The sequence below is a fragment of the Trachurus trachurus genome (genome assembly GCF_905171665.1).
Source record: "Trachurus trachurus genome assembly, chromosome: 7".
NCBI lineage: Eukaryota > Metazoa > Chordata > Actinopteri > Carangiformes > Carangidae > Trachurus > Trachurus trachurus.
In genome coordinates this window covers 19633054-19654320 of record NC_139901.1, presented here as the reverse complement: position 1 = coordinate 19654320, position 21267 = coordinate 19633054, and the positions used below count along the sequence as shown (strand labels likewise).

The following is a 21267-nucleotide window of genomic DNA, read 5'->3' as shown; positions in this document are numbered from 1 at the left end:
TGACAATCCTCTCCGCCCGACATGGGCGACTGTGCAGTAAAACATGGACATTTTCCGAATAACTACCATGCTTCCCCATACATCCGAGGGCTACTTGTTTAAGCTGCTCGGTGCATTTGGTCCGTTTTTGACAGCGGTCACATCATGAAGGGGCGAGACGGCGGCGAGACACAGCGGCAAAAATGTGTTGCAGGAGTTGTCACTGTCCAAATTGTCCGCATGAACGCAGCTGTCATCCAACATCGAGCACGTCAAACTGGCCTGGGCTGTACAATGTTTCTCTATGAGCCGTTGCTATGGCACCCGACCACACGACAAATGGCATTCACCCTACCAACTACTCAAAAACATGCCGTACTTCGAGATTAAAACCGATGGATGGGCTTACCGAGTGCCGCGGTGGAGTCCACAAGCCTCTTCCTTACCTGGCGACCGATCGGTGTTTTCCTTTTTAATTGTCTGGATAGCTGTTTGTTTTCCCAGGCGACGACAGCATCTCCGGGATTTTTTTCTTTACCTGGGAATCCAACTTCCGGGCCCATGCTGGGATACAGAGCTCTTGATTAAGTGATTGTCGAATGCATCGATGCGTGCCATCTCTGGCTGCAGGTGGCGAAAATGTGGTGAAATTCATGCCATCACAATAAAAGGAGCAACGGAAGACTTCAGACTCCTGCGTTACATTGAATATCTGTTTGGAAAAGTGCTCGTCTACAAGCTGCACGGTAAATTGGCTAGATAATAGTAAAAAAAAATATTTGGAAATTCAGAGACTTTTATTAATATTATTATTATTATGATTATTATTTGTATTATTATTATTATATAAGACTCTTCCGGAAATGCTAGTGGGTAATGAAGAGGGTGGGTTATTTCATAATTTGTCTTTCTGTTTGGTATCTGTCAGTATGCCTTTAATACATAATCATTACACTGTTAACCTCTTGGTTTTATTTTCCTTCATGGTGTGAAATAAAAAGATAGACTAATGTCCATGGCAGTGGCAGCTCAGCTTTTAATAGCAAACAAGCAGACGTAAAAACACAAGTAAAATTGTTGGGATTAATAGTTTATGGTGCTATTACACCCGTTGTACCACAAGGTGGCAGCAAACTCTGCTACCAATCTGACAGCTGTTAAAATGCTGTTTGACAAATGAGAGTATGGATGTATTTAACATGTAGGTAATGTCAGTACTCTGCCAGTCCCAAGTTGATTTATGTTCCATAAACAATGGAAAATGTTGACTGGAAAACAATACAAGTCTCTCATCCCTTTGCCTAGATTTCAGGCCTGTCAGCGCAGTTATTTGAATCGATCAGGTCTGTGCCGCCGCAGTAGGACCTCATAGGCGTCTTGGATCTTTATAAACATTGCCTCGGCATCCTTCCCGGGGTTGTGGTCTGGATGCCATGTCTTGGCCAGTTCCCTATAGCTTCGAGTTATGTCTTCAATCGAGGCCTCTGTTTCCAATGACAATACCTGCGATATAAGTAAATGCACAGGTTATAAACTATGCTTATTCCATAGCAGACTGATGACTGACTGACACCTCAAACTGTTCAATCATAACTAATGTGAATGCTTACCTTCAGCGCCTCTTTCTCTCTCTCACTGTACTCTCTGAGCAGAATTTCCAGCACTTTCCTCCAAGTCTCTTCATAGTACCCGCCCCCAGTGAGAGCACATAAGATTCGATATGGCATTAGAAGAATGTACTCCAACACATTTCTGAGCCAAGGTACAAACCAAAACATATCCAGAAGTGCTGCTACGCAGTCAGACAGGTAGTACAGTGTGGCTGTGGTGTTGTGGAAAATACAGTAACCCAGTGGAGCAGAGAAGGCCAACCAAGCTAGACCGAGCTTGTAAAGCCGTGGAGCTGGTCAAAGGGACAAGACAAGCAATGTTATTAATGTGGCGTAAAAAGGAAACATGGCAATATTATTGTCTTATTTATGAGATCATCACCTAGTTGCTGTTTGCTCTGAGGTATCCGTGGTTTGAACCTGCGGTGCTGTGCAGCAGTGACACTCGCAGCCAGGCTAATAGGAAGAAGTGACAAAGTGCTGCCATAGAATATTGGGGATGTTATGAGACAAGTAGTCATGGTTTTCTGGAGGTCAGAGGTCTGCTGTCCAACATTGGACACCAGATGTACCCCTGCGCCCACACATAAAGGCAGAACGATCAAGTAGAAGAAACTGAGGGAGTTCAGTCCTATCAGGGCCACGGTGCCAAAGTAGATCCCAACACATACCTGACCAGCAAATCTGACAGGGCTTGCAGGTGGAAGGACTGTGGTGGTGGGGGGTCTTTTTCTCTCATTCTCTGCATCCTGATTGGCCTCACCAACGTAAGCAGGGATACGTATGGCCTCTCTGGCCCAGCCGAACCCAAACCCTCCCAGGGTTAGCATCCATAGGAGAGCATGGCTGTCTCTTCCTAAATATAAGTGATGAAGGCCCCATGGTCCACCTATTACCCACAGGGCATAGGTTACCATTACACGTTTTACCATTTTATGGCCACAGTAGATTAGTCAATGTTTAGGTGAGTATTAGTCATCCTTGATGAGTACCTGCAATGGAGTAACACAAGACCTAAATGTTATAGTCAACTTTAAAGTACCGGTATACAGTAAATCCACAATTTTTCTGTATGTGAGCCAATGTTTCTAGATTATTGTGTCTGGTTAAAATTATGTAATACACGGTTTATATAATCAGTATCAGTTGTATGTTTCGTTAATGATCAATTGTATGTTCTTATTTAAACGAATAGAGACCATATACCCTTATCTTATTTGTTATGCTGAACTGATATACTGCAAATTTTAATACACCTTTGATCACGTCACACAATTTTCTCAGTATCTTTCTGATTTAGTACAAGGCTGTGTTACGGTTGCTCTATAATCTGTGTGCTACTGGTATCTTGGCCGGGACACTCGGGGGGATTTTTAATCTCTGTGATCCACTTCCCTGGTTAAATAATATATTATATAAGAGGGATTTATCTTAGCTCATGATGCACATTGTTTTTTTGTTTTTTGTTTTTAATCCAGACAACATACACTGATGAACTATAACATTAAAGCAGAGAACTGGGTTTAATGTTGTGGCTAACCAGTATATTACATGTTAGACCTGACTGAGGCGTTAGGCCCCAGCCTTCCTCTGTACCAATCCACACTTAACAAAGCTATATCAGCCTGACCTTTCAAGTATTTACTTGTTTATACATTTAAGACATGTTTGGTTTTGTTTAATAAAGACTAGATTACTTACCGAGCCCATATTTCAAATCCTTATCCCAACAAATCCTTTCCAGTGCTTTCCGTAGTTGAAGTTGCTGCATATTGTTGCAACAGTTGGACTTTGGATCATGATACTGAAATTAGGCTGTGGCTATAACACATGATGTGTCTCTAAACATCTAGGCCCATTGGCCGTCTCAACTGATAAGATGAGGAAAAGGACTGCAGATGGTGTATTTAACACTATGTGACATATGTGATGCAAATGACATGCAAATGAAGTGTAATAAATCAATTAATTCCAAGCCTGTTCCTGGAGAAAAAGTCATGAAAACCAGTGGTGGAAGATATAGTCTAGGTTCTTTATGTTGGAATAGTAAAAGCAGCAATGACCTCAGGAAATGTCTATAACAAATCAGTTATACCCACTGATGTGAGAATTTTAAATGAGGTCATGTAGACTCAGGGCTTTCTTTCTTCTGTCTCATAGTGGGAGTATGATAATGTAAGGTGTGGGCTTATGTATTATGAGTTGTTTTTTTATTGCATTGTATTTTATCCTTATGAGTTTCTTTTTCTTTTCTTTTTTAGAATTAGTGTCGAGGGCATCATTTTAGAAGTATTCAGTGTGCTCTAATGGATGTATGGTACGTTATATATTTTTCCAGAGAAACCAGCGGCAAATTTCAACATTGTGGGCCATTCATTTTTTTCTGCTCTGTTCTAATATAGAAAATGAATGAATGAATGAATGAATTAATGAATTAATTAATGTTCTAATCTACACAGTAGTGTATAAATATATCTTTGTTTGTGTCAAATCTCTGCTCAGAAAAAGATGACGATTGAAGATTTTAGTTGAAGTAACCTAAAAGTAGTAATTATTATACAGGCTTAAACATCACTAAGCTGAAGCTTTTGGTATGACTCTCACAGTCCTCTGACTTTAACTTCATTGAAAACCTGTATAGATTTTAAACCTGTCATGTACACAAGACAGAACAAAAAATATCTCAAGGCATGAATTAATCTGCGTAATCAAGAAGAGAAAAATTATAATTGGTGATCTGCCACAGTGTCTGACTGATATTAATACTAGTGACAATAACACTGACATCTAATATGGCTTTAATTGGCTTCAAATGAGTGTCAGTAGGTTCACAATGTTGGATATTAGATAACTATAAATTGAAGTGATGATGACTGACAGCAGCTACCTGTAGCTCTTCCTCCTGCTGCTGTAGCCCCGCCCCTGACGACCCCTCCTTGTTTGGTTTTTATCAGAGCAGAGAGTAGCAGCACCAGGCTAACACACTCAGCTCAGTTTGAATGCAGCGAGGGGCTAAGCCGCCGCGTACCCGCTGCACTTTTAACAAAGATGCCCCGTCTTTTGACTTTTTAAAAACTATCTCTACCCGCAGCGCTTTGAGCCTGAGAGGATACTGTAATGGTTTCGGAGGATGGAAACGGACGACGTGTCGGTTAGAGAGCAACTTTTCCACAACCGTGTCCGGGAGACCATAGTAAGTAAAGCACCACCGGTCGGTTAGCCTTATTTGCATCACAATGAGGGGTCGCCACAAACAATAGGACGGTAGCCACTTAATCAACACAAGAAAAAGCCACAATGTTTGCTCTTTTAAGTGTCTCACTGTTTCGCATGACTTATATAGTGATTGCACGACTGTGAAAGCCGTGAGTCGTGAAGGTCTCTCATGTCAGCACTGAACTACAGTAGCCTATCTGTTACAATAACTTTAACGTGAGTTTTTCTCGTAACGTCAACGTTTGAAATCAGTTAATGAATTACTGGACGGATGCAACTGGTCATTACAGACAGACAGACAGCGGTGTGGCACGGCGACATCCTGCTCAGCATCTGGAGCTCCTCACTTGTGTTAGCAGCGACGACTTAAGATCGCCTCCAAATCCCCCTCTGACCATTTGCTTCACATTATTCTCTTTCCTCAATATTCCCGGTTTAATACTGCATTTTACATTTGTTGCTGACCCCACTCTCTCAATGAGTTGACTCTGCGTTTTTATGCAACATCAGCCACACACTGTTGAACTTCAGACTTGCCAGAGAGAGATCAGTTGAGTTACAGCAAGACACACGAATACTGACCTTTAACCTTTTTAAAGTACAATCAGATCTCACAGGCAGTTCATTACCAGAGTTTGGAGATATTTCAGGCACACAGTGTATCATAAAAACAACAATCTTGCCACTTCATGTTTGGAATCAGTGGTTGACTCATCAATTTTTGGAAACGGATCAGAAAAAGTCTGAACCTAGATTTTTTTTGGTACTGCAAATGTGTATGAGCAAAACCCATACTGCTGTAGCCTATTGCTGCTATAGCTGTCCTTTATTATATATACCGTATTAAACATAAATGATATCATACAATACAGATATTGTATTGGCCATGTCATGGGACTTAGTTATTAGTGATGGTAGAATACATGTTTCATATTATGGCAATTTAAAATGACCTCTATGGAAAAGGTTTTTCGCAAATAATCAAATGCAATTTAAGATGTTTTTGAAACTGACTCAACTCTTAAGTTGAGATGTTTAAAGTTATTGGTTACTACTCAGTCTTTTCACATGAGGTATTTTGGGTAGAACCATAATGCCCTCTGGACAGTACAAAGTTTTTTTTCACAGTCTTCAGGAAGTCACATGAAAGAAAGCTGTTTTTTTTTAAGTTTAGAATTGACAACAAATGAATGTCCCATATTTTTTTCTAATGCCCTTGTTTTGACATTGTCCCTTTCACCTAAAGACCTAATGCTATTAGTCAACACCCCCTTCTTAAGCCACTGGCTCGCCTCAAGTCTGCAGCTTACCTCCTCTTCACAGTGCTGCTGTAGGCTGGTCAGCTGCCTCTGCATCTCTGCTTATTAATGGCTTGAAGCAAAGCTTATCATTGATCATCTAATTTTAAAATGATCAATATTTGGCAGTGGTGCTACCACAAATTATTAATGTACCAGAGCATCTCTAGTTGATGAAGGCTCGCTACATTGCAAGACCAGATATAGCCTACTGTAGATTAATATAAAGCAACAGTTATGTTTGTGCAGATGGTGCAAATAGACTAGACGCTAAAATTAAGCCTCTTGCACAATCATGGACAGGTTCCAAGATACGCCTAAAACATGTCTATAAATCAGGTGTATTAAAAATAAATTCTGTCACAATTGTGTACTGAATAACATTGAACGTCTCTGACCCACCCATCTTTAGAAACAAATCAATGATCTAAGCCCACAGCACACTTATAACTTTTTCAAACCCCTTCAGTGACTTCACATTTCACTATGCTGCAACCATTTGCTAGCATAAAAAATCAATCTGCACTCACAAAATTACAAAGTGAAGAGAGAATCTTAGAGATTTTGGCAATGGTAAAATTGAAAAGGCACATTGACGCAAGTATTCAGACCCTGTACTATGGCACTTGAAACAGCTCAAGTGCCTACTGTTTATTTTGATCATCTTTGTGATGTCGCTACCCCTTGATTGGACACACCTGTGGGAAATTAAGCTAATTGCACTTGTTTTGAAAAGGCACAAACGTGTATGTACGGTACACACATAAGGTCTCAAAGATGTCAATGTCAGAGCAAAAATCAAGCTATGAGGTTAAAGAAAATGTCTGAGATCTGGTTACAAAAAATCTGCTGCACTAAAGATTCCCAAGAACAACCATGGCCTCCACCAGAGAAAGTGGGAAAACTCTCTCTCTAGTAGTTGCTCGGCCAAACTGAATAATCTGAATTGGACGGTCTGAGCACTTTATGAATGCACTGTGTAAGCTGAGCATCTAGACACATAAAGTCATTTTAAAGCAGAAAGGCGTATAGGTGTATTTAGTAATGAGTTGACGTTCTTAAAACATGTGTTTCCTGCAACTCAGCCATTCTTTCCAAATCATAAAAAGATCAAACTGATATTGTTATTGTTTCCTTGTTTGAAGGAATAAATACCAAGGAATCATGTAGCGCAAAATTGACACATTGGCACACTGGTGTCCACCATTTGTTCTTGAGATGGATGATTAAGCACATTACCCATTTAATCAATCATAAAATTTGATTGCAGTCAGATGTCTGTCTTTTCTTGAGCACTGTATAAATTCTTAGATAAGAGGTGAACGTAACCAATATAGATAAAAAGAAAATTGCCTGCGCAAAATGATATAGAGCCAAAAGTGCACACCCCTAGGCCCGCACCCAGAGCCTGGAGGGATCAAGAAGGATCAATGTTTAGCAGAATAAAAGGTCACAGTCATATCGTTCTGGAGAGAACTGGGACACTCAACATTTCCTAATATTAAGATACTAAGCCACCATAAAAGAGTGCTATGTCATTTGTAAAAGATTTAAACATTTTAAAAGTGCACTACACATGTATTTTAGAGGATTTATATTCTGTAGGATTTTTCAAAGCATGTTGTCACGATGACATTTATTTTCTACTCTCAGAGAATCAATTATCTAACAGGAATCGGACTTGTTGCTGCCCCTGCTATTTTACATTACTAAGCTCTCAAACATTGGATGACACACAGTAGTGAATTGATGAAAACAACATACTGTAGCTGCCCACCTTGTTTTGGATTAAAATGGCATTGCCAAAGTTATTTCTGTCTGCTGAATAAATATTGAATAGATTCTACCCAATCTATCCTCTGTGCTTGTGTACCACTGCCAACCTCCTGTATGCTCCTGAATTTTTACAGGAACAACAAGGTTAGGCAAAATGTGAAAACGTTTAGGCAGCTTTGTTTTTTTTTGTTTTTTTTTGCTTGAAGCAGCACAAAAACTTTCAGGTTACACTGTGAATTTTAAAATGCTCAAAGTGAACTTGGAGCTCCAGGACTTTGTGCTCAACACAAAGATGTCAATCTGGATGCTGAACTCCTTACACTCATGCCAGTGGTCTGCTGTGTGCTGCCAATTCTTGACACCACCAATCAGCACGTGTCCCCACAAACGTGGCGGACTTAAAGGGTGTTATTTAGCCCCTCCACATACTTCCCACCCAATACCCATCCTTTGTTTCCTGCTTTTCCCTTTTTTTTTGGATTAGCTATAGCAAGCTCCTTGCCAAAGTATGCAGCATTATTGAACAATTTTGCACACTGAGCTGATTAGTTGTTACGCACAGTCCATTGTTTGCATGATGCAGAGTATTCTACCAAAGAACATTTAACAGTTAAGAGTGTTGTTGATTCAAATGTGTGGCCATTTTGGAGACTAGTTTGAATTTGCCACTCATCATATGACCATAAGTTTGACCTCTCCAAAACACTATGCAGGACTTGCTGTAACATTTGCTGCAAGACATACCTAAACACACACACACACTTTCTGCAGGTTTTGTGTACCCCATGTCCATACTCCAACCCTATTTGTACTATTTATTATGAATTTGGCTGAAGTTGGATTGGTATGAATTCTATTACAGCCCTCAAAGAATTAATCTTGATTACATGGTCCTTTTAGTTTTCTACCAGCACCACCAACAGGGAAAACCTAACATTTGTTCAAAGCTTTGGTTTATGACAGGATGCTTTGAAGTAGAAGCAGAAATCCCCCTTGCATACACTATGGATAGTCCAGTTGGGGAAAAATCCTAGAATAGTGAACATGTCTCTAATTTTCATTGATGAAACGAGCATGAAATAACCACACCAGCCCATCGGGCAGCACATGTAACTGTAGACCTTCAGTCTTGTTGAGTGAGAGCTGTCACACCTTAACACTCAGATTGTTATTTTTAATTAATTTCCCCTTGGCGCAGGAACCTTCACAGGGAATTTCTTTGTACTACCGCTTAGGTTTTGCATACTACACTCTTAAGTATTAATTGTATTCTGTCCTGGACATTTTTGCATTCTACAGGAAAGTGTTTGGGATGTTTCTGTTAAACTCATGTCTGAAAATTCAATTTGTTTGCTGTCACAAGACCTTTTTTTTTTCTTCTTCCAGACAGTTGAGACGTACTTATTAACTATGTGTTTAAGTGTGTGCTTGAGCACTGACTGGGTGTTTCAGAACATACAATCTATGAAGTTAATCAGAAAGATGCAGCCAGAAGCTGAGAGCTGTGCCAGACAGCAGATTGCTCAGTGAACATAGGTTTAACCTAAATTTGATGGTAGATTTAGTATAATGTATGTCAGACAGTATGGGGGCTCTCTGACTTTGGTATAAACCCTTCTTTTACTCCACTTAATCCTTCTTAGTTTCATCACTGTCACCCATTTAGCTCTCTTTTGGGGAATATGGTGGTAATCTTCAGACTCCATCTGTCTGGCTTGGCAATGGCTGAATTGGGAATGTTTGCATTTGTAGCAATACATAGCCTGTTTTGTTCATGCATTGCTGTTTTTGTCGACACAAAACATTGTCTTTGTGTTTTGGTACATTTGCCACCTATTCACCCCCACTTCTAAGACTTATCAAAATTGGGAAAAAAAAGGGTCAGAGCTTGTCAGCAACATGACAGTTTTTATTTTTATTTTTTTGCAAAGCTGTATTTTTCTTGTGTTACTGCTAGCTTAAAAACAAAACTAAACTCATGTGACATCTTTTGTTTTTTCTTCAGATCTGTGTGCTCCTGTTTACATGCCTTTACATTGTCTCCTACCTCATACTTACCCACTTCAGGAAGACTGCAGAGTTTGTCACAGGTGAGTTTTAAAGTCACTTGAATTTTAATAAGCGTCAGGCTTACAGGGAACTGCCGGGAGGGGAATTGAAGGTGTTGACAAGAACACTGATTACATTAGTGTTTTGGAATTTCTTTCCACAGAGTATGTGGGACACAGGTGTTCAGAAACTACACACTGTGTTGTGAATAATAGTCTCTCATTTGTCGTTTGTGGAAGCAATAGGATCTTTTTTTCTAGATTTTCTATAAGATGATTTCTCAAGTTAAATTTGCACACAAGCAATACAATTGCCTTTTCACAAACCTAAAATGAATTGGGTTTGTGAAAAAGGAAAGAAGACAACACCGTTTTCTTGATAGTTTCTAAAAAAAAATGTATCTGCAGATTTAAATATTAGCTATTTTCCATGTTTGATGTAAAGTACAGCACAAATTTACACAGTACCAGGACTGCACATTTTAACCCAAGTCTCTGGACCTGATCTGAAGCAGCCCAGAGGTGAAGTGTGCGTGTTACGTAACATGCAACCACCTCTTCGGGCGGTGTCCTTGTGGATCTGGATGGTGGAGGGGCGGCGAAGAATGTTGCTACAAGATAAACAGTGTTGTAAAAGAGCTCTTTTCAACAAACATGTACTATACAAACATCTGCTAAATTTGACTCTGCACAGAAAACACAGAATGTATTTTTTGGTCAACCCTGCATTGACACTTAACAACATCACAAATGTACAACTTACAAACAATCTTTTGCAAATGTGAAACATACCTCATGCAATTGGAACTGTGTTATTAAAAATTATGTTAAACGTTCGGCAGTGACTGGGCTGACGGTTACATAATAAATCCAATAACTTGCCACTATTGGAAGCAGATGTAGGATGTTTAACTAGCCAGGTCTCTGTTTTGCTGTGGCGGGGCTCGAATTGAACCTAGGAAATGGCTAGCTCATTTTCTCTTGTTGTTTTGAAGATCTGCTGTAGATATTGTTTTTGTATCAGCAGCAACACAACAGTTGTGCCTCAAGCTAAATGACAATTGTGCAATTCCACTTCACCGAGTTGTTTTTGACATCAAGGAGCCATCAACTGGTTTCTGTTCCTCAGGCCTTACCTCGTTAAACAGCTGTGCCAACAATATCACTGGAAGAAGTTATAGTATCGTTCAGGGTTTGGTGCATAATTTAAGTACAGAAATTGTCGCAGTATCGTTGGAGAAATCTTTGTGTTGCATACACACCAAATGACAACAATACACTTGTGGCTTTTTCTAAGGGTTTTGGGCATAAAGTAAGCTCCTCTGTGTATGTACTTCAGTTTTAACTTGGGAGGGTGGGCTCTGCTCGGACAGAATGTTCCTAACATGTTGTTCCCCCTCACTCCTACTCTGAGGCCACTGAGATGTTTGCTTTTTTTTCATCCTCATATGGATCTGGTCTGTTACAGCTTTCCCCTACATACCCATATACTGTGTATGCAGTACACAGATACTGTGTAAACAGGTTTTACTCTTTTTTCATGTTAACACAGACTGTTAGCTGTCAATCAACATTTCAACACCTCTTAACTGATTGCACTTGGATGGATTATTGTTTAAAGCTGTCCTCAGTTATTCAGCTGTCTGAGCTAACTTAATCTTGTTTAAACATAAATGTGAAAACCAGATTGATGTTTTTAATTAGCAAGTCAGTTTTGTAATAGATGTAATCCTATTTATTTCTCTGCTCTATTACAGATGACATTGAGGATGCAACAGTCAACAAAATTGCGTAAGTGAAAACCTGTAATGATTAACTGACCCACAGCAATCTGTTCTCACTCACTTTGATTAGTGTCAGCATCAGTGACTGAACTGATACCTTAGTCAACGTGACATGCAGTGTCCTGAGGCCATTTGGTTGTGGATTTATTGCCCTGTCTTGTGTGTTATTGTGGTTGTTGGTCTGGACCGGGGCACTTAGTCGTCACTGTGGCCTTTGTCCCTACACGCTGTCACAGTATTACCTTATCCCAGGACACCCTAGTCTTTTGTTCCGGTGGTGACGCTAGCCTGAGGCTAAACACAAACACACGTGTCTTTACTGATGGCCTGTCTTTTTTCTTCTTCCAGGCTGTGGTTGTGTACATTCACCTTGTCTGTTGCAGTGTGTGCTGTCCTCCTTCTCCCCATCTCCATTTTGTCCAATGAGGTGCTGCTCACCTTCCCACGGAGCTACTACATGCAGTGGCTCAATGGATCTCTTATTCACGGTACTGTCCTATTGTAACACCAAAACAACAGCTGATAACTGCAGAGGTTGTTCTTCATGATCATTGGCAATAAGCTCCAAATCAATACTTCGCAGGCCCATGTCCAAACAGAAGCAGATAATTATCATGGATAGAAGGGCTGTGACCTTACTGGGTGCTGCGATTGGAAAAAGTGGTCCAACTAGTTCAGTTGAGCAACTCCAATCAAATGACAATATCTTTATTTATCGTTATAGTGGCATTTAAGCCAGAGGTGTACCAGGCATGCACTGTTACTGGATATAATCTAATATATGAGAAATGCTCTGATGGTCGTCTTTCACATTATTTTATGTCATTAAAATTGCACAACTATGCCAGTTGGTGGTGAACTGCTAAAATGCTTCACTGCAGTTTTAACCATAACAAGTGTTTTGTACCAAAAAATAATATTAGGAAAATCTCTCCTCCTCTCTTCTCAGGTTTGTGGAACCTAGTTTTCCTTTTCTCCAATTTGTCCCTGGTCTTCCTCATGCCCTTTGCCTACTTCTTCACGGAGTCTGAGGGATTTGCAGGGTCCAAAAAGGTACAAATTTTGACACATAAACCAATTACAAAACAGTTAACTGGAAATTCACAATGCGTACATATCAACCTGTTGATAACAGAGTGTCTGTTCTGTGTAGGGGGTGATGGCACGGGTGTATGAAGCAGTTGTGCTGCTGTTGCTGCTGGCTCTGCTTGTACTGGGCATTGTGTGGGTGGCATCAGCCCTCCTCCATGACAACATAGCCAGGAAAAGCCTTTATGGTGAGTCACCCGCATCATACCTGAAGATCCCCCAGTGACCGTGGAATTTATTTAATATAGCTGTTTATACTGTCCATCTCTCACTTTTAGACTTGTGGGAATATTACCTTCCTTACCTGTACTCTGGGATCTCGCTGTTTGGAGTGTTGCTGCTTTTGTGTAAGTATATGTTTATCATAGTTACTTGAAACTGTACATTATGACACTCTGATGTCACCTTTAATATGTGTGTATTTCTCTCCTCAGTGTGCACTCCCTTTGGGCTGTCCAGGATGTTCAGTGTGACCGGCAGCCTTCTAGTTAAACCACGGGTGAGTGACTGACCTTATATCTGGAACAAAAATATGAGACCAAATGTCAGTAGTTATGCTAGCATCTCTGTGAGCCTGCAATAAAAGCTAAGATATCTTATACTGTGCTCTAAAAAGTTATACTACAGACAGTGGTTTTAAAGTTTTCTAAGCAGGTTTTAAATATAAATTGTGTTATACTCACAGAAGACAATATGCATACCAAATTGATGTGCACTATGCCTCCTCAGGGCATGAGCTATTCACAGCTAGAAAATTTTAAAGGAATTGTGGCTTAGGAAGTTATCATAAAGATAATTGAATGTTAGGAAAAACATTTTGATGACTCTTTGTGAAGTTTAAATAACCATACATTCCCAAAGTTTGATTGACTACCATTTATACTGTCAGCAAGTTATGCAACGTGTGACACTGGACGCATTTTCAACGTACTTGACTATTTTGCTGCCACAATTAGTGGTAGAGGCCAAGTGGCACTTTACATACTTTGGATGTTGGCTATTAGTTTTGCAAGTAGTCAAACCATAGTATTAGACAATTATGATAACTGAGCAGATGACGTTCAGGATAAGGGATCCCCAGGGTTACAACAGTACATCCTGTACTGTGTCATTGCAATCAGTCCAGTAATTGTTGAGACATCTCACTTAAAACCACCATTTCAATCCCATGGTGGTGCAAGAGAAAAGTCAGTGGTCACATTGATGTGTGCAGCATTTCATCTTCATCAATCTAGTAGCTTCTAACATATCTCAGCCTGGGTCGATGTGGTAGCCTGACGGACAGAAAGCCTCTACCTTAAAATATGACGGATTAAAAGGTGTTTTGTGTCTCTATATTGTAGTTTCTTAATTGAACTATTCAATTTATTTTGTCCTATTCATTGCATCATCTTTAGCTGCTGGAGGATGTAGAAGACACACTGAGCTGCACTGCATTTGAAGAAGACTCTCTTTCCAGGAAAATGAACTGTAAGAAGGACAACGTGAACACACTCCTCTGTCATTTTCAAATAGTTCACTTAAAAGCTGGCTCAGTGATGTTTCATCTCAATTACCGGTATCTGTTGTTGTCTGATTGAAGGTGACAGAACGTCGTGCTGGGTAAGGCTGAACATGGAGGCAATGAAAAAAGAGTACCAAACGGTCCGTAGCAAGCGAATCGCTCTGGGTAAGACCGACCAAACAGACTGCTCTCTGCTGCTCACACTGATTGCACTGTGTAGGCTGTATTGCTGTACACTTATTTGTTGTTGTTTTTTTTTGTCTTTTTTCCATTTTGTTTTCTCACAGAGATGCGTAGGAAAGCATCCCCTTGGCAGCGCAACCTGGGTTATCCACTGGCCATGCTTGTGCTCCTTGCACTGACGGTACACACTTATTTATCAATAGAATTGCTACATTCTGTTATAGCACTCATTTATTTCATTACCTCCAATGATTGTTTTCACTATAACATTGCTGCTCCTCAGGTGATGTGTGTGCTGATGGTCTGTTTTAATGTGCTGGAGTTACTTCTGGATGAGACGGCGATGCCCAGAGGAATGGAGGTGAGGATTTTGCAAGAACAAAATTGTGACCATTTCATGTTGCAGCAGCTAGTATGTGCAGATCTGTGATGGTTGTTGTTGTTATGTTTTAGGACCCTCACTTAGGAATGGCCTCCTTCTCTATGTTCGGCTCACTGGGTGCTGCAGTTCAAGTAGTCCTTATCCTGTATCCTTTCAACATACGAGTGTGTTAACTAGTCATGTCCATTTGGCTGTGACTCGGCCACCAATGCACTGTTTGACCAGTGTGTGTAATGTTGACTCATCCTGTTAAGTTTATTAAAAGTACATCATTGATGTACTGTCTGGATGTTAAAGCAGAAGTAAGCGATCCGGTCGTTTTGGCTAACTTCTTGTCAGCAGATGCAGTCGGCATGAAGTGCCGGTGTGCAGCCAAGGGATGCGCATGAATGTGGTGACGTAGGGACGAGGACCAATAGATCCATGACGAGGGCGGGGACTGCTAACTCCATCGGCTGACAAGAAGTTAGCCAAAACGACCGGATCGCTTACTTCTGCTTTAAGTATTACTTCTCTTCCCAGTATCTTCCTTAAATTGATTGTCAGCTACCTGATGGTCTCCTCAGTAGTAGGTTTCTATAGTTCCCCCCTCTTCACCAGCCTCCTGCCTCGTGCACAGGACACTAACCTCACACAGGTATTTCACAGTTAACCTTAAAGTGTATGTAATCTCACAGTGAGATATATCAAAAAATGATTAAAGTATGGCGTTTACACCTTTAAAAGTAACCCCTGAATTCTTTTTTTTCCCAGATAATTGCAAACTGTGTTTCGCTGCTCATCCTGAGCTCCGCTTTGCCAGTATTTTCACGCACACTTGGTAAGGACATGACAAAAATTAAACGAATGATAAATAAATGAAAAATACAACATTTCTAAGACCTAAATATGCATACATTTTGAGTTTGCTGTTCATGTAAAGTGTACACTGAGTAAGCTACACAGAGCTGCACAACATCAGACCAAATAGTGGATGTAGGTTAGACAGTTAAAAGATCATACAAAACATGAACACAAGACTTTTTGTAGAAATGGTCAACTCTGTCTTATGTTGTGTAAAACTCTTGCATATATTTTGGATTTTAAGGGTAAATAACTGCTATGTATTATGAAATAGGGTTAAGGGATCTAGTGTGTGTGTGTGTGTGTGTATATATATATATACACACACACACACATGGAGTGAATCAATAATTTTACTTGCAGTTTCAATATAATATATATAATATAATATATATATATATATATATATATATTATATTATATTATATATATATATATATATATATATATATATATATATATATATATATATATATATATATATATATATATATATATATATATATATATAATATTATATATTATATATATTATATTGAAACTGCAAGTAAAATTATTGATTCACTACATATTATATATATACCTGAATCAATAATTTTACTTGCAGTTTCAAAACCACCCACAAGAGGGCAGGTATAGGCCATGAGCTCTGAATCTGCAGGCGAAGCTCTACTTGACCAAGTGGTTCACATGTGGAATATTTTCTCTGGCCTCCATTGTTGTAGGGATCACCCGCTTTGATCTACTGGGAGACTATGGTCGGTATAACTGGCTCGGGAACTTCTACATTGTCTTCTTATACAACATGCTGTTTGCTGGACTCACCTCTGCCTCCCTGATCAAGACAGTCACGTGGGCAGTACAGAGAGAGCTCATCCGTGCCTTTGGTCAGTATACTCTAATTTTGAATTCATAAAACAAGATGACAAGTTCTTGATATCCATAATTTTCTCTGTCAGTGAGATTGTGTTAGGCTGAAATTTGCTGCACTTGGATAGCTGTGTCACAGATTTTCCCACCTTTGGACGCATTTCCCAATGGGCTGGTCTCTCTTCCTCAGATAGAAAGAATACAATTCTTTCAGGAAAGTGTAAAGGGACAAGAGGAGAGTCGGGTCCCCTTGGGGACCTTCAGGCACACCGCCCCAGACCCCTCACGGCACACACGCCCTCTAACCCTCCACCCAACACAAACAAGTGTGCAGAGCATGGACACGCCAAGTGTGCGCACACATGCGCTCACAACCCCTTCCTCACAGTACAGATAGCATCTCTGCACAGTGGCAGCTTTCTTCCACTTTCCCATTGCCTCCCAACTTACTTTTGTTCTGTGATTAATAGACTTTCATTTCACCTAAATCGCTATTTTTCTTTGCTTTGCGAGTTTTGCGCTCCACCTTATGATTGTGAGTGACGTTATGGTCCTTTTGTTGTTCCCTCTGTGTTTTTGCAGGTCTCCACAGGCTGCCTTTAACCGTGTCACGCTCCACCATCCCCTTCAGACTCCTCTTGACCAGTGGACTCTCTAAAATCCAGTGAATTCTCCTCCTTAACACTGCCTCTCCTAACTTTAAGAAACTGAGCCACTTCAAGTGTGCACCTACTGGATTATATGCACTTCCAGCTCAGTCTCCTTGCCACTTGGTTCATGGGTGAGGTCACCAAGTGTGAAGAGACTGGGGAAGGTGACGAGCATGTCCGCTTCTGTCCAGTGGGAGCTCTCCTTAAAGCTGCATTAAATGACCAGTTTATCAGGGTCCAGATTTGTGCAGTGGCTGACAAGCACAGGTACAAGTAGTTGTGTGGTTGTGGTCATGACTGGAACAAGGTGAAAAAGGATTACAGTCATACTGGAGGTCGTGCTGTAGTGGACAGTAACAGAGCAACCCCCGCTGAAAACCTGATGCCTTACGAAAAGAGGATTCATTAAGTAGCCGTTGCTCTGTTGACACATGTGAAACTCAGCAGAGTTGTTTTGAAATATTACATTGTCGTTGTGACATAATTTCCTCTTCCTGCTTCAGGTCGATCGAGTGCTCTCTCTTTCTCGCTGCTTCCCCACGCTTTCCTCTCCTGGGTTGTACCACTATTTTAAGATTGGGAATCTTACTTCCACTTGTTTAGTGGCCCGGTCTGCAACAGTGTTATGTTAGTAAATGAGAGGAAGTTGTTATTGGGCACAAATGGGACACGGAGTACCTTGTCTATCAGTTAATCCACAGGTTACACAGGGAATATATGAGACAGTAGTGGTCTCAGGGTTTTAATTTCTTGAAGGTGACAGTAAGCTTACTGAGTCTGAGGACTAGTCTACGATTTACAGAAATACACAAAAAAAAAGCTTTACTTTTACTCTTATGCAAGACCTTCAAATGCCATTTGACACTCACTGGGAGAAACTTCTGCCTTAGACCAATCAAACTGTGAATTGTTCAGAATTTGTGGGGAAGTGCAATATTTTATAAGTAAAAAGCACACTTTACCTTTACCAAAAGTAATTTCAAAATTTTCTGCATGCTCTTTTCCATAGTCTTTTTCATCTCATTCTGTGTGTTGGACTTTGAGAGGAAGCTTAGAATACTCGGAATATGTTCAAATAACAAATGTGATCCATGCAGTCGTTTATGGTGTCAGTTTTTATAAGTTTATGACCTAGATCCAGTTGTGTTTATCAGCTGTATCTCTTCATCGTCAGTGTGTTGGTGATCCAGTGTCACCGTTTGCCATTGCTGCTGTATCAGCAGGTAAAAAGCTGTTGGTTTGACCAGCAGGGGACAGTGTATCTCAAACCCAACATCAACCTCTGTTGTGAGGTTCCCTCTTTTTCTGGTTAGCTATGTTATGTATTATGTATGGAGCTCTCTGAGGTTTACTCATTTTTTTTCTGTGAATTTTCTTTTGGGTTTTGGGAACAAAGTTTATAATGTGCTGTTTTTTATTTTATTATTTATGGGCATTTTTGGATCCATACTTCACGTGTTGAGTCATTACCCTTGGGGTTTTTAACAGGCATTAAAAAAGTTGAATGTGATACAGTTAAGACAAGAAATTAAATTTCTCAAGGATTAAAAAAATGTTTACTGTTTACTTTCGAAAAGCTCTGATGGTTTAGATGTTCTTAAAGCTGAATTTTTAACCATCTGTGATGATTGAGCAAAAAGCAATAAAAAATGTCTGTATTTTTAACTTCTTTGTGTCCTCTTGGATCCACAACAAGGGAACTTTTACTGTAAACTGTGTCTTTGTTTCATTTTATGAAATGTAACTACATCATGAGTGATCTGACATGGTCTGTGGTGGGTGTGTGGAACTGGTGAGGATGTCTGTCTTCTACATCCCTCCACCCTTTTGTTGCACTTCTTTTAATCAGCAGAAGAAGAAAGCCTGTCTGTCAGTGGTGTCCAGCCGCGACGCCACTACAGCCGTTGCCCACGCTTTCCCGACTCTGATGCAAACGCCAGATTAAAAAACCCCAACAAATCAAGAGGAGAAGAGACGTTCAGTCACACTCCTTCACCTCACCACCCACCCACCTCCTTTCTTCCATCCCTTTTCCTTGCCTATTGTTCATTTCCTCATCTCATTTTTCTGAAGTCAGTACAAGAAAACCCCAGCTCTGATTAATTTCTCCCTCTTGATTTTTGTTTGCATTTCTTGTTTTGTTTTGTTGGATGTTTTAATTGAGCTTATTTGGTTTAGGGGTTTGTTTTGCAGTGCGTTTCCTTTGCTAAAAGGAAATGAACTCAAATGTCGCCGTAACATCACTTGCACATCTGGAGGCTGGTTACACTCTGAGGAAGTGACACATAAGCCACATGTAAGGTGTGTTTATGTGTGAGAGAGTTTTGTGCATTATCAGTCTTCATGTGTGAGAGAGGTTTGTGCATTATCAGTCTATCTTGAAAGAAAAGAGTTTGTTCACTGCCAGAAGTTTGAACAAACCCAGACTGATGCTGTCAGTTGCAGGGTTAAAAAGTGGTGATTCAGAGAGTAAAAAACAACTCAAATCAAATTTTCAGTTGTCACTTGCAGTTCTCCTTGGGATTACTGAGAAACAGAATACATAAGCATTGCCGAGGGATCCTTTATGAATATAAACCCTTCCTTTAATAAAATATAAAGACTTCTGTGCCATTTCGCTATCTCCTATCGCCCACTCCCTGAACTGAAATTCTCCTTGACTTTAAAGAAACAATGCCACAACTGTGCTACTGAAAATTCTTCTGGACACCACACTGTGTTACACTTTGAGGATAATATTGCTGTTTGTGACGGTGATATGCTCAGCTTTTTTGGCCTATTAGAGCGTCTCCAACAAACCAAGTGTAATAATTTTTCTCTACGAAGGCGTACAAACCATGGAGCAGTCTAACACATCAGCCTTAATGTTGGATTTTGTTGGGGAAACATTGATATAGCACCTCTCCCTGCAGCAAAATATTAAGGGTTGATAGTGCAATCAAAGTGTCCCAGCAGTCCCACTGGGTAACACACTCTATTGGACTGATTGTCAGGCGTATCGGGGACAAGGCAGGAGACGGGCAGCTTGTAATGGGATGAGATAGGCTATCTTTATTGTCAAAAGATAAGAATGAAGGGGGGAAAAAGACACAGATTAGCTTTCCTGACAGTCGGCTGTTTGAAGTTCATGCCAAAGTGCATTAGGGGCTGTTATTCCCTCGTTTTGTATGCTTACAAATACAGAACCACTCACAGGAAAAGGCGAGACTTGCTCGCTAATCAACTGATAATGGGTCATACTGTCGGTTTGCCATAGCTGCCCGCCATCCTGCCTGCACACTCACGGCACACTTGCCTCACACTGTTGACTGGCACAGGAATTAATTGGCTGCATGGGTCTGGCCCGAATGGTGCGATGTGGATTTTTAAGGGAGAAAACCTGTAATGTCATCATTTAATTTAATTACCGGATTCAAGTAGAGAGCTTTTTAAGAATACAGTGTGTGATCTATACAATGTAAATGATATTTTTTCACAAAACAAGGTATAGCATCGTGTCTGACCTCTGACCTGCTTGTCTGGGGCCAGGAAGTTCCACCCTTCTCGGCCTATTGTCCACTTCAATGCAGCATCGCCTCGACTTCAGCTCAGTGGTGCTCCTTTTTAAAAGACCATATTGAGGCTGAGTAAACCAACATAAACCTGGACTCAACATTTTTTTATGTGCGCTCTTCACATCACTTTTTGTAACAGACCTGAGATCCAACACACAACACCGCAGGGCACTGGGCGTAGTTGAAGCATGGCGCGTAACTTACAACACAGAGTTAAAATACATAGGCCAAGAATCATCCAGTGTGTGCAGCCACATCAGAATGCACCACCCTGCTTCTTCCTGCACTGATAACACGGTGAGAGACAGTGGAATGGGCGGTGCAGCGGTGGGCAAAGTGTGTGTGTGTGTGTGTGTGTGCTTGGGAGAGGGGAGGGAGGTGGTTAGGTGTCAGTTCCTTGACTTTCCTTTTCCCCCTCAACCCCTCTAATGGCCTCCATCTGAGGAAGTGGATCCTGCAGAGTGTCTATTCAGCTCCAACA

The 21267-nt window shown here is 40.5% G+C and overlaps 2 protein-coding genes across 3 annotated transcripts; one reads left to right on the top strand and one right to left on the bottom strand.

Moving 5' to 3' along the window:
- Window positions 1-991: 991 nt before the first annotated feature.
- Window positions 992-3396, bottom strand: dnajc22 (DnaJ (Hsp40) homolog, subfamily C, member 22). Of its 2 annotated transcripts, none has more exons than XM_083975071.1 (4): window positions 3291-3396; window positions 1972-2581; window positions 1590-1882; window positions 992-1482 (listed from the first exon to the last, which is right to left on the bottom strand). In XM_083975071.1, exons 2-4 carry the CDS (start codon window positions 2519-2521, stop codon window positions 1306-1308), a joined length of 1020 nt encoding a protein of 339 aa, XP_083831197.1. In that variant the 5' UTR covers window positions 2522-2581; window positions 3291-3396; the 3' UTR covers window positions 992-1305. The 2 variants fall into 2 exon arrangements, with proteins under 2 accessions (XP_083831197.1, XP_083831196.1); XM_083975070.1 differs by having other exon boundaries at window positions 1972-2478; window positions 3291-3361.
- Window positions 3397-4579: 1183 nt separating this feature from the next.
- lmbr1l (limb development membrane protein 1-like) lies at window positions 4580-19308 on the top strand. The gene is made up of 17 exons (XM_083976193.1): window positions 4580-4782; window positions 9885-9969; window positions 11685-11718; window positions 12060-12199; window positions 12661-12764; window positions 12865-12988; window positions 13079-13147; window positions 13235-13299; window positions 14198-14270; window positions 14383-14469; window positions 14592-14668; window positions 14771-14848; window positions 14941-15014; window positions 15416-15506; window positions 15623-15689; window positions 16438-16599; window positions 17165-19308. The coding sequence occupies exons 1-17, from the start codon at window positions 4720-4722 to the stop codon at window positions 17248-17250; spliced, it is 1479 nt and encodes a 492-aa protein (XP_083832319.1). The 5' UTR covers window positions 4580-4719; the 3' UTR covers window positions 17251-19308.
- The last annotated feature ends 1959 nt before the right edge of the window (window positions 19309-21267 follow it).

What these genes read in the sequence shown, in the direction of transcription:
- dnajc22 (XM_083975070.1), bottom strand. Translation starts at nt 3,360, where the DNA reads ATGCAGCAACTTCAACTACGGAAAGCACTGGAAAGGATTTGTTGGGAT. An exon ending in TCAGAGCAAACAGCAACTAG is followed by an intron (nt 1,883 to 1,971) that starts GTGATGATCTCA and finishes CCCTTTGACCAG; the next exon opens with CTCCACGGCTTTACAAGCTC. An exon ending in GAGAGAAAGAGGCGCTGAAG is followed by an intron (nt 1,483 to 1,589) that starts GTAAGCATTCAC and finishes CTTATATCGCAG; the next exon opens with GTATTGTCATTGGAAACAGA.
- lmbr1l (XM_083976193.1), top strand. Translation starts at nt 4,720, where the DNA reads ATGGAAACGGACGACGTGTCGGTTAGAGAGCAACTTTTCCACAACCGT. An exon ending in ACCGTGTCCGGGAGACCATA is followed by an intron (nt 4,783 to 9,884) that starts GTAAGTAAAGCA and finishes TTTTTTCTTCAG; the next exon opens with ATCTGTGTGCTCCTGTTTAC. An exon ending in TAGCAAGCGAATCGCTCTGG is followed by an intron (nt 14,470 to 14,591) that starts GTAAGACCGACC and finishes GTTTTCTCACAG; the next exon opens with AGATGCGTAGGAAAGCATCC.